The sequence below is a fragment of the Dendrobium catenatum genome, unplaced genomic scaffold (assembly GCF_001605985.2).
Source record: "Dendrobium catenatum unplaced genomic scaffold, ASM160598v2 fragScaff_scaffold_1553, whole genome shotgun sequence".
Taxonomy (NCBI): Eukaryota; Viridiplantae; Streptophyta; class Magnoliopsida; order Asparagales; family Orchidaceae; genus Dendrobium; species Dendrobium catenatum.
In genome coordinates, this window is record NW_021320015.1 from 200617 (window position 1) to 218444 (window position 17828).

General features: G+C 34.1%; 1 protein-coding gene across 2 annotated transcripts in view; it reads left to right on the plus strand.

Annotated features, from left to right (window-relative positions):
- LOC110101101 (regulatory-associated protein of TOR 1) overlaps positions 1–17828 on the plus strand; it is a 44255-nt gene that overhangs the window by 3065 nt on the left and 23362 nt on the right. Inside the window, exons 3-10 of one of the 2 annotated variants that reach the window (XM_028700520.1) lie at positions 5680–5762; positions 5839–6000; positions 6099–6215; positions 6327–6484; positions 11714–11868; positions 11966–12110; positions 12196–12274; positions 12427–12528. In XM_028700520.1, coding sequence (XP_028556353.1) covers positions 5680–5762; positions 5839–6000; positions 6099–6215; positions 6327–6484; positions 11714–11868; positions 11966–12110; positions 12196–12274; positions 12427–12528 — 1001 coding nt within the window. The remainder of the gene's footprint in view (positions 1–5679; positions 5763–5838; positions 6001–6098; positions 6216–6326; positions 6485–11713; positions 11869–11965; positions 12111–12195; positions 12275–12426; positions 12529–17828) is intronic. The other variant, XM_028700521.1, reaches the window with a different exon arrangement.

A 17828-nucleotide genomic window follows, 5' to 3' on the forward strand; every position in this document is an offset into this window, starting at 1 on the left:
ACAAGTTTAAGTTATTAAAAATGTGTGATGACAATTGACTATTGTTATAAATAGATGAGTGGTATAAGAGTGTATGTCATAGCAAGGCTAAATCAATGATGAACACCTATGATGCACTGACACGGACATGGCGACACGGACACGACACGGGACACGGACACAGAACACGACAATTTTTAAAAATATAGGACATGGGTGCCGCGTGGACACGACATAATAATTTTTTAATATAATATATATAAATTAAGGTGATATTATAGTAAAAATGACAAGCAATAATAAATCAATTTTATGATAACTTGTTTAGCTTATAACATAAAGATGTTTAGTACAAAATGTCTAGTACACATTTTTATTCCATGGCTAGAAATTTTAAATAGACGTGACTTCAACCTAGAATAAGATCCTTTGTAGGTGCCACCACAATAATTGCATTTGAATGACACATTCCCTCCTTCTTCAAAAGTTTTTCCTAACTTTGTAACATGAATCCATAAAGGCTTATCAGTTTCTACATATGGCTCTTTTGAACATTCACCTAATCCAATCCCGCCAGTAGGAGAGCTCATTTTGCTAACAAACCAATCATAAATATGAATACATCAAATTAATTTGATATGAAGTGAAATCAAAATATCCTAATAATAAGACAACATGAATACAATAATATACCAGTCTGTCGGGGGTCCAAGGGGGTGCTGCCCCTTGGCGGGGTAATTTTGAAGTTCTGCTTGTTTTTAAAGTTTGTAAGTTATTTGTATGGGAAGATACCGAGTGATACCGAGCAAGTACCTAGCAGTACCGAGCATGTACCTAACAGTACTGAGTGGTACCAAGCATGTACCTAATAGTACCAAGCATGTACCTAGCAGTACCGAGCATGTACCAAGCAGTACCGAGCATGTACTGAGCGGTACTAAGCATGTACTGAGCGGTATCGAGTGTCGGACGCGCGGAAAAGGCTAAATAAAACGGACGATTTTATCATTTAATAACCGGACACGCGTGTCCGACACGCGCGTCCGATTTTAATTTTAATTTTTTAAATTGCGACACTCCAATGCGTGTTGGACACGTGTCCATGCCGTGTCCGACGCGTGTCCGTGTCCAACACGTGTCTGACACTGCATATCCTCTTTAAACGGAGTGTCGGTGCATCATAGCTTCCTAGTCGTCAGTCATCACTTAATTCATCATTCTTTGTGATTCCGGCCTTTATCTCATTTATCACATATTTTAGTTAAAAATGTGATCTCAAGCTAAAACATTAGTTCAGCACCATTTTTTTAAGTTAACATCTTGAAACGCATGTCCGCTAATGAATGCCTTGATAGACGAACACTTTCTTTTATTTGTCAACTCAGATTTCACCACCCTAAGCAGCTGCTCTCTTATCATAATTTTTCTATTTTTTAGTGAAAAAAATATCAGTTTTATCCTTATTTGGGACATTCAGGCACAATATTTTTGCACCAGTTTGTTATTAAATAATTAGTCCCTTGGGCCCTTAGTTTTTTCAAGTATTTTGCGAGGTGAGCATTCTGTTTTGTCATTTAATTCTTTTAAATTTTTTTGCTAACCGGTTCATTATTTAACAACCTTAAACATTTATTCTTTTGGTAGGCAATCTTAATCTAGTTTTTACTGCTTATATTTTGTATAATAGGTGTTATCATAGATTTGTGTATTCTGTGCTTTACTATAGTTAATGCCCTTTCATTTAACACAATACTATCTTTTTGTATTGTTTATAGGGATGCTTACAAGTTGGTTCAAATTGATTCTCTTGGTGTATGATTTTTGTACATGATGTAATTTGATTAGATGAGACATCCGTTGAAATAAAGGAAAAGTTAGAGCAACACCTAATATGTTTAGAGGATAAATTGACTATATGATTAGTTCAACAAAGTATATGATACATAATTGCTGTGGGGTGATATTAACAGTTTTAAATCAATGTTATTAGAATATAAATTGATACATAAGTGTGATGGGTACAAGTATCTTGAATATGTTACTTAGATGAATAGAAATATACATATAATTTCTGGAGTTTATTCTAAGTGGCTGAAATAGAGACATTCCTTAGGAGTGTTATGCTATAAGAGGATATCTCAGAGACTTAATGGTACATTATATAGAACTATCAATCCGAGTGTTGGATAATAAAAGAATTCATTGACATCTATGTTGTGTATGATAATTGAGAATGTTAAGAAGCTTAAGTGGTTGTGTGACAAATCTAGTAATTATAGAATTACGAATGATTATATTAGAGGCATGATAGGAGTTACATCTATTGAGGATATTGGCAGTAGAAATTTGACCTTCGTGGTTAGGACCTGTATAATAAAGGATAGAAAATGCACATGTAAGATGACTAGATGAGTCAACAACAACAACATCAAGCCTTTATCCCACTACGTGGGGTCGGCTACATGAATCCTTTTTCTCCATTGTGTCCTATTAAAAGTCAAATTCTCGTTTAAATCTAATAAAGAAAGGTCATTCCTAACTAGATGAGTAATTAAAATTAATTTTGAATGATTGGGAAGGGACATGGTTCTACTTAAGACAACAAGAATAGAAGTTGTGCAAAATGATTTAGCAGAATAAATATAGCACCTCATGTGACACGCCACATGCATTGAATAATGAGGATTAATAAAGTTGACCTCAAGTGATGCAACAATATTGTTGATGATGCTTGATTCTTTTGGCTTACACTTTCATTGATTGATGGAATTAAATTTTCTTCTTGGCATTTTGAATTCAATATATTACAAGATGGCTTATACTAGTTTCGAACTTCTGGTAATTAATTTCAACAAAAGGTAGAAATTTTCTCTTTGCTTTATAGGAAATATCAGTACATGTTTAAATAGTGTCAACAAAAATTTCACTTTGATATATACATATCACTCACATTGTGAAGTAATTCCACTGAATGCTAATTTGTTGTAAGCATCATTTTCCTTGAAAAAATCATGAGCCTTTCAGCTGTTTATTTTGCTATTTCAATTAGAAATGACATGATGATGTGGCATGTGCATGTGGTTCAAGACAAGCTTAAAATGATCATAAATTATGGAGCATGAGCGAGCTCATGTTGTTTTACATTTTGTTATAGTTATTGAATGTTGGCGAGCAATATAAATTAGTATTTACATGAAGATAATATAACCCCGTGATACATAACATCAATATATGAAGCATTATGTGGAAACTAGTTGAACTGCAGTAACAAGGCCATGTTTTTGAGTCATGGCATGATTAGAATGGTGATGCGGATCATGTGCCTTCAATGGTGAATTGTTTGTTTGTGCAATACTACGCTGGCTTTAGTGCTGTCCAGGGAAGTCTTTGGTTCCCACCAGCACTATTGGAAATGCGTTTCCATTCTTTAGTAGAGAGGAGCCCTAAGCTGCCCTAACTGTAAAATGAAGGACCATATTAAGTTCTTTTCCATATTTGATGACTGTGGTGTTGTTATATATATTATATAATATACTTGCATTCTTCTTTTGCTTTTTTTGGTAAGAAATAATTCATTTATCTTTTAAATTTTGCCGGAGTATAGATCATAAATCTGCATATTTTTGAAAAATTCATGTGATGTATATTATCATGTATTTTTTGAACTTATTCATATTGTGCTAATTGCTAGTTTTGAAGGAAACAATTATGCTAGTTCAGTATATAAAGGTAGGACATAATATCATCACCATTAACCTTGTCCCGACTATTTATGGTTGGCTATATGAATCCGAATTCCAATAATAAGATTATTGATTGTGTTATTGTTTAATTCTATATGGTTAATCCTTTTTACTTTCCAATTTTATGCATGCTATGAAGAATATTGCTGCATTCAAGTTTTCCTGATTATCTATTTATATGTTATCGTTTTGATAAAGTATAAATCAAAAGACATGGGCTGGAGATTATTCCTTGTCAGTAATCTATTTTAGGAATGTTATGCAGGTTGACATCATGGGCAAACATCTTTAGGCAAAGTTTTTTTTTTTTTTTTATGTCAATTTTGAAAACCCATTATGTTCTTCAATCATCGATCTATTATTGTAAGTTGTAATGCTCGTGTTTAAGGAAATTCCTTAGATTTGATTAGGGCTATCAAAATTGGGTCATGGGTAGGGTTCGGGCCCAACCTGGAACTGACCCGACATCTTTTGACCCTACCCGAACCCGACTTGCTTCGGATCCGAGTCAACCCGAACCAGACCCGCTTTGGCTATGTTTTTTTAATTTAATTTGATTTATTTAATTCTAAATCAATTTAAGCTAAGATTTACTTCAATAAATTTAAAATAAACCAAGCTTAATTCAATTTGGGCAACATGGGTTTATTATTTTTTGGAAATAACATTTACTTATTTCATAATAATCTTTTAAAACTCTCCATACATTAATTAAAAATGGGTCAAATCGGGTTGATTTCGGGTTTCCGGGTCAACCCGAACTGGTTTTACAAACGGGTCAAAATCCCTAACCCGAAATTTTTTGGGTCGGGTTTTCGGGTCCTGTCAAATATTGACACCTCTAGATTTGATCCATTTCTTAGCTTTCTTTTTGTTACGAGATTTCATGTTTGCATCGGAAGAATATGCATACTAGCATCCGAGTAAAAAAATTCATTTTGTTAATATGTACCATCGATTCTCCTTCTTGTGAGCGTGCCTTGTTTGACAATGAGCAGTTTAACACTTAGTTTGCAACGTCAGTAGTTGAATTGCGGAATTGGCATATAAGTTCTGTTTCACTTTCAAGTGGTTTAGGCATTTGCCATGGCGCACCATCATGCGGGCCTTTAAATATGGATTTTGTTGGTTGGTTGGTCTTTGAGTCAATAAGTTGCATCTTTGGTTTGTGCCATTGTTGCCATGTCAACTTTATTTCTTTATTATTATTATTATCATTGTTAAATAAATATTCCTCATATTAACATCTAATCATTCCTGGTAATAATTTTTTCTTAGTGAGTTTTCAAAACAATATGAGTCAATCATTCTATTGCATGTCTTCCCGGTTGCTTGTTTGTTGCATTTGTGTTTCTAACTCTAGGTGGAACAAGTGCTCGACATCTGGTTTCTTATTGTGCAATAGGGTTGTCAATGAACATTTAGATTGTTTATCATTGTGATGCATTGACAATTTGAACACGATTAAAAAAAAAAAAATCCCTGATATAGGGTCTTGTGCTATTTATTTATTGACTCTTTGAAATTTGTAATGTTGTGTTACTCATGGTGTTGCTCGCATATTTTCTTTCTAATATTCATTTCATAATGTTCATCATGATCATCATTCTTTATCAGCATGATTGTTGTCGGCTTGATTATATGTGGGTTTAATACAATAGTTGGTTGTCTGTCTTAAAGCATTCACTTATATGAATGGAACTGTGTTTGGTGGTTATGGCATATGGTGCATAAGTGCATTATATCTTCATATACCGCACATTACTAAATATACTTTCTGCTTGGTTGAAAATGTTTGGAAATTTCTCATTGGATTTGTACCACTCCATGACTAGTTTATTTACAGTAGCACACACATAATAAAAAAAGTCTTGTTTGGACTACCACCCACTTTTTGTGTCAAGTTATTAAATTTCTTCTGACACATGGTTAAATGTTTTCTTTCTTAAATTGATAGATCCATTCTCTATGACTGCTCCAAAAGCTCTAGACACAATTGGAAAAAGTTTGCAGGTTCAATATGAACGATGGCAGCTTCGGGTAAGAATGGTTGCTTCTAAGATAAGTTTATGTGCGCTTATAATGCATTAGACAATTGAATTGTTCTAATACATAGCAGGCTCGTTATAGACTTCAACTTGATCCTACAGTTGAGGAAGTGAAAAAGCTTTGTAGTAGTAGCCGTAAAAATGCTAGGTCTGAGAGGGTTCTCTTCCATTATAATGGTCATGGAGTTCCTAAACCTACTACTAATGGTGAAATATGGGTTTTCAATAAGGTAAACTTCATCTAAGCCATTTTGGATCATCAGGCTTTGATTCTTTGCCTTGGTTTCTTGGCTGCTTGATAGTATGGGTTATTCTTAATATTTAGCAGAGCTATACACAATATATTCCGTTGCCAATAAGTGAACTTGACTCCTGGCTGAAGACCCCATCAATATATGTTTTTGATTGCTCAGCTGCAGGCATTATTGTAAATGCTTTTATTGAGGTAAAATGGTGCCATTACACTTTCACTCTGTCACATTAGTTGTTTCTTGTGATTCGGTCTACTTTTTGGGCTTCTTAGTTGTTTCTTGTATCTCGTGATAATTTCTTTTAGCTTCAAGAGTTGAACTCTTCTGGAGCATCCGGTTCATCGAAGGATTGCATTTTACTAGCTGCTTGTGAGGCACACGAAACTCTTCCACAAAGTGCTGAATTCCCTGCCGATGTGTTCACATCATGTCTGACTACACCGATAAGAATGGCGCTTCATTGGTTAGTCTATCATTTGCTTATTGGTTCCAGTCTGCTTATATCCATTTTTATAAATATATTTATCTGTATAGCAGATAGTTGCTGTTGGTGTATTTTTGGTAGAACTTGTTAAGATATAATTCAGCATTTATTCCACTATAACTTCTATATTTTAAGGCGGTGAAGTTAGAATAATTTTTTCATGATCATTGCGGTATTGTAAGGTGTCGAAACTGTAATCATTTTTCTCTGTAACTTTACTCTGTAACTTTACCTTTGATTTTCCTGTAGGTTTGAGATTCCATGATACTTTACTATTATAAGTATTAACTTTTTCTCCCATTTCACATGTGCAAGCAATGCCATTGCCTGGCTGTTTTTGATTCCCTTTGGCACACACGGGATCAAACGGTGATGGTAGACTGGTTGCTGGCAAACTATTTCTGCTTCATAAAGCTTAATTAGACAAGCAATTACTATTCCGAGGTGGGGAGGCTTGATTTACATTGATTATATTCATTGGTGCATTTGTCAGTGGCAACAAATTCTTGATATACATTTACTGTCTTTTTCGAAGGATGATGAGATGAGGTTTTCCTTGTGAAATGATTTTCCTCAATCTTAGCGAAATGATGTTTTGCTCCAAACTACTTGCTTAAATGTTTTTTATTTACGACGGTTCCGTTTATTTTCCTCTGATTATAGGCTAAGCTTCCAAGTTATTGGATCAGTTGCTTAAAAAATGGATTGTATCTTCAAATATTAGGTGTATGTACTTCGTATGGCTGCGGAATGAAAGAGGAATGAAAGAAATATTGTTATCTGGCATTAAGTTGGAAATACACAATATTCAGTACTCAGCTGATAATAGCTGTTTGCTGGTTCTAGACACTAATGTTCTTGTTAGAACCTTACACATTTGCATCATAATTATGTGTTTGTTTATATTCATGCACGTGCATTCAACTTTAAATAGATGTTGCTTTCATAATCTATAAAATAAGTTGAAATAACACAAAGGCGTATGTGAATGGAGCATGATTAATGTGGAGGTATACACGGAGTAGGTGGTTGATCAACGATAACATGTCATTCAAAGTAGGGGTGTAAATAAGCCGAGCTCAAGCTTGAGTTATGCCTAGCTTTATCTTGAGCTACCCCTAGCTTTAGCTTGAGCTTGAGCTCAAGCTTTAAGCAAGATATTTTAGAGAAGGACAATGATGATGGGTATAAAGTCTACCCAGGTTTAAGGTGGTGACTGGTGATGGGTGCAGCTGCGGAGTGTTCACTCATTCAGGCTTTTTTGTGATTTGTCTGATAATGAGGAATTATTTCTTGCTCAACTTATTTTTGTGTGTAAATGGCAATTGTGATTGTATGATGAGGATCTGATCTGACCTTACAAAAGTGGTGTGGGTTTCTGATAATTGTTTTTTAGGTTAGTATTGATGTTGGGATCTGCTTCCAAAACAGGCATAATGCTAATTGGGATTTCTGTTTGCATGCATGCATGCACTTGTGTGCTCTTCAGTTTGCATGATCCATTTCATTTTGATGCTAAAAGGTTATTCATGCAGTAATAAATAGTGATATTATTAAATCCCAGCGAAGGGCGTTGCCGTTCTTATTATGCTGTTTGGGCACAATATCATCGAAATCAATTTGTGAGGTTGTCAGACTTTCTTTACTACTAGATAGTGCCTGAGACAATGTGCGGTGAACATGTTGAATTTAAATGGATGGTAAAACTAGTAATAAGGGTTTGTTTTGTTATATTTTTCTTAAATAATAGATAAAAAAGGGTTTGTTTTGTTGAATATTTTCAAAATACATGCATTTTAAAAATTCAAAGTATTTGGAATTCATGCATTTCAGAAATGAAGGAGTTGTTTGGTTGGATGCAAATATTGTGTGTTTGTTTTGATACATTTCAAATGTATTAAAATGGGATTGAGGGCGGGTGATTAATTATAATTTTTTTTGAATGATTAGCAGTCTAAGTAAAATTTATACTTAATTGGTCAATATCAAATTTAATTAATAGTTTAAAGTTAAACCAAAATAATCTTAAATTAAAGTTTTAAGTAATTGACTAATTTCTAATTAAAAATTATAAATAGTTTTCCATAGATTCAATGCTTAATTAATTGATAATTTAATTAAACCATGTTTAATTTTCATAATTAAATAATCCTAAAACTTTATTAAATAGTGATCATAAAAACTAAATTATTTATGAAGATTAATTATAGATTATAAAAAATAAACTTTAGTGATCTTGTTGTGTGATAGAAAAGTCCCTCTCAAACTTAAGGGAAAAATTCTATAAGATGGTAGTGAGACCTGCAATGGTTTATGGTGCAGAATGTTGGTTATTAAAAGAGAAGCATAATATTAAGTTAAGTGTTGCAGAGATGATGATGCTCAGGTGGATGAGTGACTTTACTCTTAGAGACGGGATACAAAATGAGCATCTACGTGAAAATGTTGGAGTAGCTCTAGTGGAAGATAAGATTAGAGAGAGTCGCCTTAGATGGTTTGGTCACATAAAACGGCGGCTTTCCGATGATCCGGTTAGGAAAGTAGATGTATTAGATTTGACTTATGTCAAGAAAAGTAGAGGTAGACCTAAAAAGACTTAGAAAAAAATAGAAATGACCTTTCTTTATTAGATTTAGATGAGAATTTGACTCTTAACATGACACAATGGAAAAAAAATGGTTCATTTAGCCGACCCCACATAGTGGGATAAAGGCTTGTTGTTGTTGTAGTAGTAGTGATCTTGTACTCTTAGTTTGGAATGATTCAAATCATCTTAGGAGGGGTCAAAATCTAGAAAGCTTAGTGGCAATGTTGGCACTCAAAGTGGTTAGAAGCAATGAGGACATGATCAATAAACGAGAATGCACAAATTGTTTGGCTAATATATATATATATATATATATATAATATTGTTTTGACATGACCCATTTTTGCAGACGGGTCATAAATTTCAAATCGGACCCAAACCGTTGTGTTTTCGGGTTGACTCGACCAGACACGAAACCACAGTGATTTGGTCGAAGAAGCGCACAAATGGGAGAAATTGGTTACCTTTGCAACGAGCTCCCTCCCTCCCGTCATTGTTGTTACTTCCGAAAAAAAAAAGAAGAAAAAAGAAAAGAAAAGAAAAGAAAAGACAAGCTATTGTGACTTTCGACCCGACAGGAAGGAACATCGTCGAAGGAGGCGAAGAAGTATTTTATCGACTCGTTCAAAACATTACCTCACACGCTAATGGGTGAAAATGGTTACCTTCAAATCGCAACGAGCGAGCTCCCTCCTATCGTCTTTGTTACTTCCGAATTCCGATCCAACAAAAGAACAGCGAGCAGCGAGCTGTCGCGAGTTCCGACCCGACAGGAAGGAATGTCGTCGAGGGAGGTGAACGTCGGCGAGCTGTCGTTGACTGCAGCATGCGAGCGGCAGAGCGGGGTCTACCACCAGATGGCGGAAACTGTGTTAGTGCTCAATTATACGCCTGAATCGAGCGGGGTCGGAAGGCAGAAGCTAAACTGAGCGGTTAGCGGCTTAATCCGCTTATATGCATGTCAAAGCGGGTCAAAATTGGGTCCAAGTCTGAAATCGATCCGGAATTCGAAATGGGTCAAAAATTCGGACCCGAACCGACTCATTCTTAAATTGGGTTGACCCTAACCCGAAAAATTCTGGTCAAATTTGAGTCGGGTTTTTCGTGTCGTGTCAATTTTTGAATACGTACCAATCCCATAAGTATTGCTGTCCTTATTGCTAAAGGTACTTGCTGATGGGGATTGGGTCCCCTAACTCAGGCCCTACTACCAGGACAGAACAAATGTTTACTTTCTTATCATGTCGAGCCTTTGTCAGTATTCCAAATAATGACGTCGGGCTTCTTTCTTGAGGTCTCTAAAAACAGAGCGGCACAAAAATCAAAGGAATATTCCCCCTGAAAGGAGTCCCACAATGGAGTGAAGTTATTTAGAATCTTATATAGGACTATAGGAGAGATAAAAGCACAGAAACTACCTGTATGAGCAGCAATTATGGAGAGGGAATGGATGCCTGTTGAGCTTGTCAAATTATGGGATCGGGGACTGTAAGATCTGATACAATTTTGATGCCGTTCCTCAATCATGAAATCATCAAATCCTTTTTGATTGGAAAAATACCTATTTCTTAACAAGTTAAGGTCTGTGCGTGTTGTTAATTTACAAGAAAGAAGCGACAGGAACAGAATGAATGATTGTGTATGCTTTAATACATTCATATTAGGCCGAGTTGACAAGGTTTGAACCATTAAACAGTGTAACATGCAGGGGAGAAAGTCATTATTGAACTGTCTTCATTTTTCAAATATTGATTTTGCCAAAGGCCATGTTCTCATGCATTTTGGTCCCTTGTAGTCGCTAATGCAACTTTTTAGTTGCAGCTTGATAATACTTGGATTTGTAGATACTTTTAAAAGTTTCTTATATAGTGAATTTCGATGTTGCAACCTAAGACCATTTGTTTCTGCATATCAAGATGCAGAAGCTGCAAATGTATCCAATGTTTCCATATCAGGAGATAGCATCTAAAGAATCGTTGGTTGTAACTTGCTATTCCTTCAATTTGTTTTTGTACCACTGTATATGATTGGAACTTTAATTTCTGATGGCAAATATTGCTTTGATTATGTATTGGTAGCTCTTAATATCTTAGATTTTTTTTCGTTGCACCATATGACAATTTAATGTTTTTGACGTTTCATCTTAGAATACTGTTTTTACAAACTCTATTTTCATAATTATTTTTCCCATAACTTCTAATGGAAAAAAAAATTTCTTCTGTTTTATTACATCGACAACTTAAGATAGGAACATTGTCTACTTATTCTTATATCGTTATTTTTGAAGAAACTCTGATGTATTTTCCTCTAGGAACCCACATTTCCTTATGATTCTCTTGGCAGTTGCTATTTTTGTGCTTGATATAATTTTAAAATCTGGACGTTTAAATTTGCGGGTATTGCCAATTTGATAATCTTTTATTGCCTTAGATAAAATGTGTTGGCAAGAACTGCAACTTGTTTGTAGAAAATATCATTTACTTGTCAGTCGACTACTTGACTTTAATTTTAGGGCTTAACCTTAATACCCGCCTGGATGATAACTGGCGCTTCTTTGGAAGGCTTGTTTTATGAATTCTTATTTTCTTTGTAATTAATAATTGACGATGTTTCTTGCACAGGTTTTGCTCCCGGTCATTGCTTCATGATTCTATTGACCATTCTTTAATTGACAAAATTCCTGGTCGTCAAAATGATCGGAAAACACTTCTAGGGGAGTTAAACTGGATTTTTACAGCTGTCACGGACACCATTGCATGGAATGTTCTGCCTCATGGTATCTATTTTGTGGTCAATTACTTGTTTTGCTGCTTGCTTTTTTTTTTCTTCTCTTGAATATTTCTGTTAATGTTCTTGGGATTGACAATTCACAGACCTTTTTCAAAGGTTATTTAGACAAGATTTACTGGTTGCTAGTTTGTTCCGAAACTTCTTACTTGCTGAAAGAATTATGAGAACGGCAAATTGTACTCCGATATCATATCCTTTATTACCATCAACTCATCAGCATCACATGTGGTAAAATTTCAAGAAATTGCTGTTATTTTTCCAATTCTATGGATTCCATCGTGTCTTTTTTATAAGCACAGATGTCAATTTCCAGGGATGCATGGGATATGGCAGCTGAGATTTGCCTTTCTAAATTGCCACAGCTGCTTGCTGACCCATCTGCTGAATTTCAGGTTTCTGTTATTATTAACATTTATGATTAAAGGTTTACTTAAACATTTTGTGAACATTATATAATACTGGAATGCTCAAGGAGGTAGTTAGCGTCTGAGTCACAAAACACTCCCCGTCCTTTTGCAATTAATTGATCTCCTTTTTTTGTCAGCCAAGTCCATTTTTTACAGAACAGTTGACAGCTTTTGAAGTGTGGCTTGATCATGGATCTGAGCATAAAAAACCACCAGAGCAGTTGCCAATAGTTTTGCAGGTGAATCACTTGTGACTCTAGATGCAATTTTCATGTTCAATCGACTGTTAATTATGTTTGAAATTGAATGGACATATTGTTGTTGTTTTTGTTTTGTTTATTGATGTTCTTGAATGGTGATGCAAGCATTGAGAATTTGAGATCGACTTTGCTTTCTTTCTTCCTTCCCTTAACATAGATTCATATTCTTGCGTGTTTATAAGGAAATTAAAATGTTTTGAATTGCCATTATTTAATTTCATAATGAAACTCTGTGGTGGGTGAAGAAACAGAGGTCTCTGCCAAAGTTTAGCTGAGAAAAGAAGAAAGGACAGAATGTGATATTGAGTAAAGTTGATGATCATTTCTGTAGCAGGATATTACATATATGTAGGCAGTACCATCTAATGCTGGCTTTACACATGTATAGCTCAGATGTAATGGTTTGTTAGGATCTAACAGTTACAAATATTCCACTAGGACTGCTGTTGGTTGTGAGTTTAGTGCTTATCTGTCTTTGTATAGGCTCATAGTGGTGATAACCGTTCATACGCCCCTGCCAGTTGATGGGGAGGCTGAACTGTCAGCTTGTGTCTTAGAAGCTGAAAACGCTTGGTTGAGAGCGGTTTGGTGAGAATGTCAACCACTTGGTCTATATCTTATGGGAAGTATACGAATCTCGGTGGTGTCAATGTGATCACGGATGAAGTGATGATCGACTTCTATGTGTTTGGTTTTGGCGTGAAATACCGGATTATTGGCAAGGAAAATAACAGATGTGTTGTCGCAATGAATATTTGACTCTTATTGAGCTTCTTCTCTAAAGAACTTTTTCCTCTCTCTACACATTTCATCATAATCTACCAATCTATCTTAGATGATTTGATCTTTCATAGTCTTTCTATTTTAGCATCTATATTATAAACATTTTTGAGCATACTATTATAGATTTATATTACCTTGTAAGAAAGGCGTAAATATGTAATATGTAAAATAACATATGAATCCTTAGATATGTATGATAATTCATATGGCTTGCACAATATAACAATAACATGTGATTATTTTTAGTAGGTGAACATGAGCAATACATTAGATTTTTTAATAATATTAAATAATATTAACATGCTCAATATGAAAAGATTTGTACTACCATTCACATAATAATCTAATATCATTATAGGAAGGAACAAACAATAGCCTTAAGAATATTTTTGCTCCCTATGTTGAAATTCGAGTGTCTCACTACAAATATTGGATCCTTTTAACTTATTTATTTAATTCTGACATCTAGATCTTGATCTTTTGTATATGAATAAATAAAGACATTCAATTCCTTAGTTTAAATCAATTTTTTTATTTAATATATCTAACTCAAATAATCCTAAAATAACATTTTTACTTAAAAATAATTTCATCTCATATAAGCTTTTAAGCATATACAACTCGATTCTTAGGAAGAAATGTGGAAGACTGAAATTTTTACCTAAATCAAAAACTCTGTCTTTTCCTATGGCAGCTCTCCCACGTGGCTCTGTAGGTCCGTAATTGAGTTGTGGCATATGAGGGATTATAATGAATACTTAGGGCTATATATATATAATGTTTTAAGAATTTAATTTCATTGTATGAAAAATACTATAGTTTATTTGCTTTTACATTAGAGGAAAAGTTGCATGCAACAGATGATGATTTGGGTGAATGGCCGTGATGGTTTGTTAAGGACATATATATATGTTGAATATTCTCAGTGAGGTATAAAATTTTAGAGAAATTTTAATCTTACCTTTTTGGCGTTTTTGAGTATTTCAAATTTTTAGAATTTCTTTGGTGTACTGTGTGGGCTTTTTGGCGTTTTTGAGTATTTCAAATTTTTAGCATTGCTTATTTTTGTGAATGCCTTAAGATTTCTTACCCAAGATTTAACAAGGGCTATGTTTGGTTTCCCGGAGAAAGCAGAAACCATATAAATATCATTTGGGGTGCTTAGGTACTTATCATCAAAGAAGTCAATACGGAATTTGTGTTGTAAGTGTATGAAAATGCATGGGTTTCCAAAATTACATTGGGTTGCATGAAGCATAAGTTGGGGATTGTTCTTTTTAGGAGCACATCATCATTTAATGCATTCATTTGCCCTAATCTAAACCCCTACAAAATTAGATCAACTTTGTAAGCTGTTTAATTACTTAGAGTTTGTTTGTTTTGATATTTATGGTTTATTCATGTCATTGCTTCTATCATTTGTTAATATGTGCTCATTTTTGGTGATAATGAATCTTATTAATTTTTTTAATTGCCCCATCTATAATAACACGCTAAAATGCCTCTTTGTGCTGCTAGAATGATGACACAAAAAAAGATTGAAATGAGGAAAAGAAATTTTTGGGTACACGCTTACACATTTTAAAAATAGATAAGGGGAAGTATATAAATAAATAATAATATATATAATAATGTTAGATAATTCTAAAAATGATTAAAAAATAATAAGTATTCTGAAGAATAATAATAAATAAATGTAAGATAATATAATTTTGAAAAAGGTAATAATAAATTAAAATAATGTTTATCAATTGTGAAATTATTATTAATAATAATATAAAAATATATAGAGATAAAAAATAATTTGAATTTATATGTATCACAGTATATATATTTGGTTAAATATCCTTGTTGTATGTTATTTAGAGAAATGTACTCAAAAGTTCATTTTGAATGAAATTTCCTTGAATGAGGGATAACTATTATATTTGTAGGCTGCTCATTGGACTCTCAAATAATTCAAAATTGATTCAGATTGGCTCAAATTTAGACTAACTTGAATTGGTTTAAACCAAGGTTTGAATATTTATTAGCAAGCTTTTAAGTTTGTCATTCTCACATGTGATGAAGCTTGCTGAGGGAAGGCATTGATGAGATCGACAATATATGAAGGAGAACAAGAGTTTTTGATGATATATTGGTGGGGGAAAGAGTTAACGGGATTCATCATATAAAGGAGAAGAGTTCGTGATGGGAACTCTTTGGGGGTAAGCATTGATGGGATTGTCAAAGCATAAAGGAGAAGAGGTCATTTAGGCGTTTGATTGATGACAAGTGAAGGATAATTGGAGTTTGTTGTAGGAGCTTGCTGGGTGTAAGGGTTGGTGAGAGCAACAATATGTTAAGGTGAAGAGGAGTTCATGGTAGGAGTTTGTTAGGGGAAAGTATTGACGTGATCGTTGACATTTGAAGGAGAGGAGTTTGTGATGGGTGCTCGCTTGGGACAATCATCTATAGGGCTGGTGACGTGTGAAGGAGAATTGTTTATGACAGGACCTTGTTGGGGCTAGACATTGAGGGGACTGGCAGCGTGCGAAGAAGATCCTTGCCTGTGAATGACTCCATCTCTGGTGAGAGGATGAACCACAATGTGTTTGCATGGCGATATGGAACAAGGTTCAAATTTTGGTTCAAACTAGGTTTAAACCAGTTCAAATCATTTCAAACTCTCGAACTCAGACCATTTTCAAAAGAATTAGAAGTCCAACATGCCTTATTTTGGATAATTTTATCCAAAATTCATGCATACTTCACAAAATAAATATATATATAAGAGATATTTAGCCAGCTAAGTGTATTAAGAGGCATAAAGTTAAAATTTTCAATTTAAATCAAACCAAACAAAAGAAAAGTATAAAAATATTTAATAAATAAATAAACAATTAAACTAAATGATTGAGGTCGACAAATGCCACCTAGCGAGGGATTGTTAATCCAAAATAAGAATCAATTGGCACTTTGTAAAATAATGGGAAGTCACATAGGGGTTCACCCCTATTATTATGATAAATAATTTAAACCAATCATTTATAAACCTTTATTTCTATCTCTACATCTCTCTCATTTTTTTCTTCACACTTGTGCTTGGCTCGAATAAGTTGATCAATTCTTCTTTGTTACACCATTTCCCTCCCTATCTTTGTTTATACTCTCCCCATTTTTCTATCTCTAAATGCACTTCTCTGCATTGCAAATGGGTCAGCATTGTAGCATGACGTATATGGAGCTAACTTTAGACCTTGCATGCTCCTCGGATGTGTTTGCTTGATACGACGAGGATGTTATTATTTTATTTTTCTATGTAGGGCCTCAAAAAAGTCTATAAATGTCTTTCTTGACGTGGTGGGGTAGATTTGATTTTGGCTTCAACATCCTATAAATCATCAATGCATGCCTTACTTGTCATGATGGGAAAGCATGCCAGGTCTTTTGGCATTTCCTTTATTGGGACCTTGGAGATTTGCTACTAAAATTAACCCACAAAAGTTAAACCAAACTATTTAGAAAAAAAAAAGCAACCTAATTGAAATTGGTGAACTCAAAACGCAAAATACACTTGGAATTATACTACGAGTTGCATAAAAGTGAAATAATGGGCAAAATAAACTTGCATGTATTTTGGAGGTTCACCAATCACTACGAGTCAGAATGCCCCACCGTACATGCTTCAGAATGATGCTAAAATCATATGCGAGCCAACCTTATTTATACACATGGTTTTCTCCTCTCTGTGACTTAGATGTGGTCGCGAGTAAAAATTTTTTTAGTACTCATGAAAACTACATATTGTAATGCACGTATGAAGCAACCAACAAAAATGTGAGAAATTTGAACCAGGATAATTTTATAATGATCAATATCCATTGCATGACAAAGTCAAATTCAAATTATGTTGCTTCAAAAAATATGTAAGCCTCCTCTCTGATTTGAAGATATCATTGGGGAACATGAGCATACCTTTGAGCAAATCCGGAGGTAAAGGAAAGTTCATGATATTTTGTGGTATTTTTGAATAAAAATAACAAATTAATAAAAAGAAGAAAAAAAAATCACAAGAAATATAAAAAAAGTAGGGAAAATTCCATAGGCATTTGAACTTTCTTGCATCTCCTCAAGCTCATTTTGAGGTGGGCTACTTCTTTTTTCTTTGTCAAAAAATATTGATGTCCTTAAAAGAATTTCACGGAAATTATACAGAAGGGTATGAATATCTGAGAGAATATAAAATCTCATTTTTGGTCCAATCCTCCTCATTCCAGATGCGGTTTCAATACACCCTGACAAATGTGAAAGTAAGTAAATACTGATTAAAATTTGCTATGGTTTGATCCTCTATGTATGTGAAACATAGTTAAGATGTCTTTTGATAATCCGCCAATTGAATAACAATAAAATGCTAGAAAAGTTCCCTTTTTCAATTAAATCGATCTTTTTCACCTAAGACTTGGGATGAGTAATTCAACATTGAATCTCACCAAAATATTTGATATTGCATT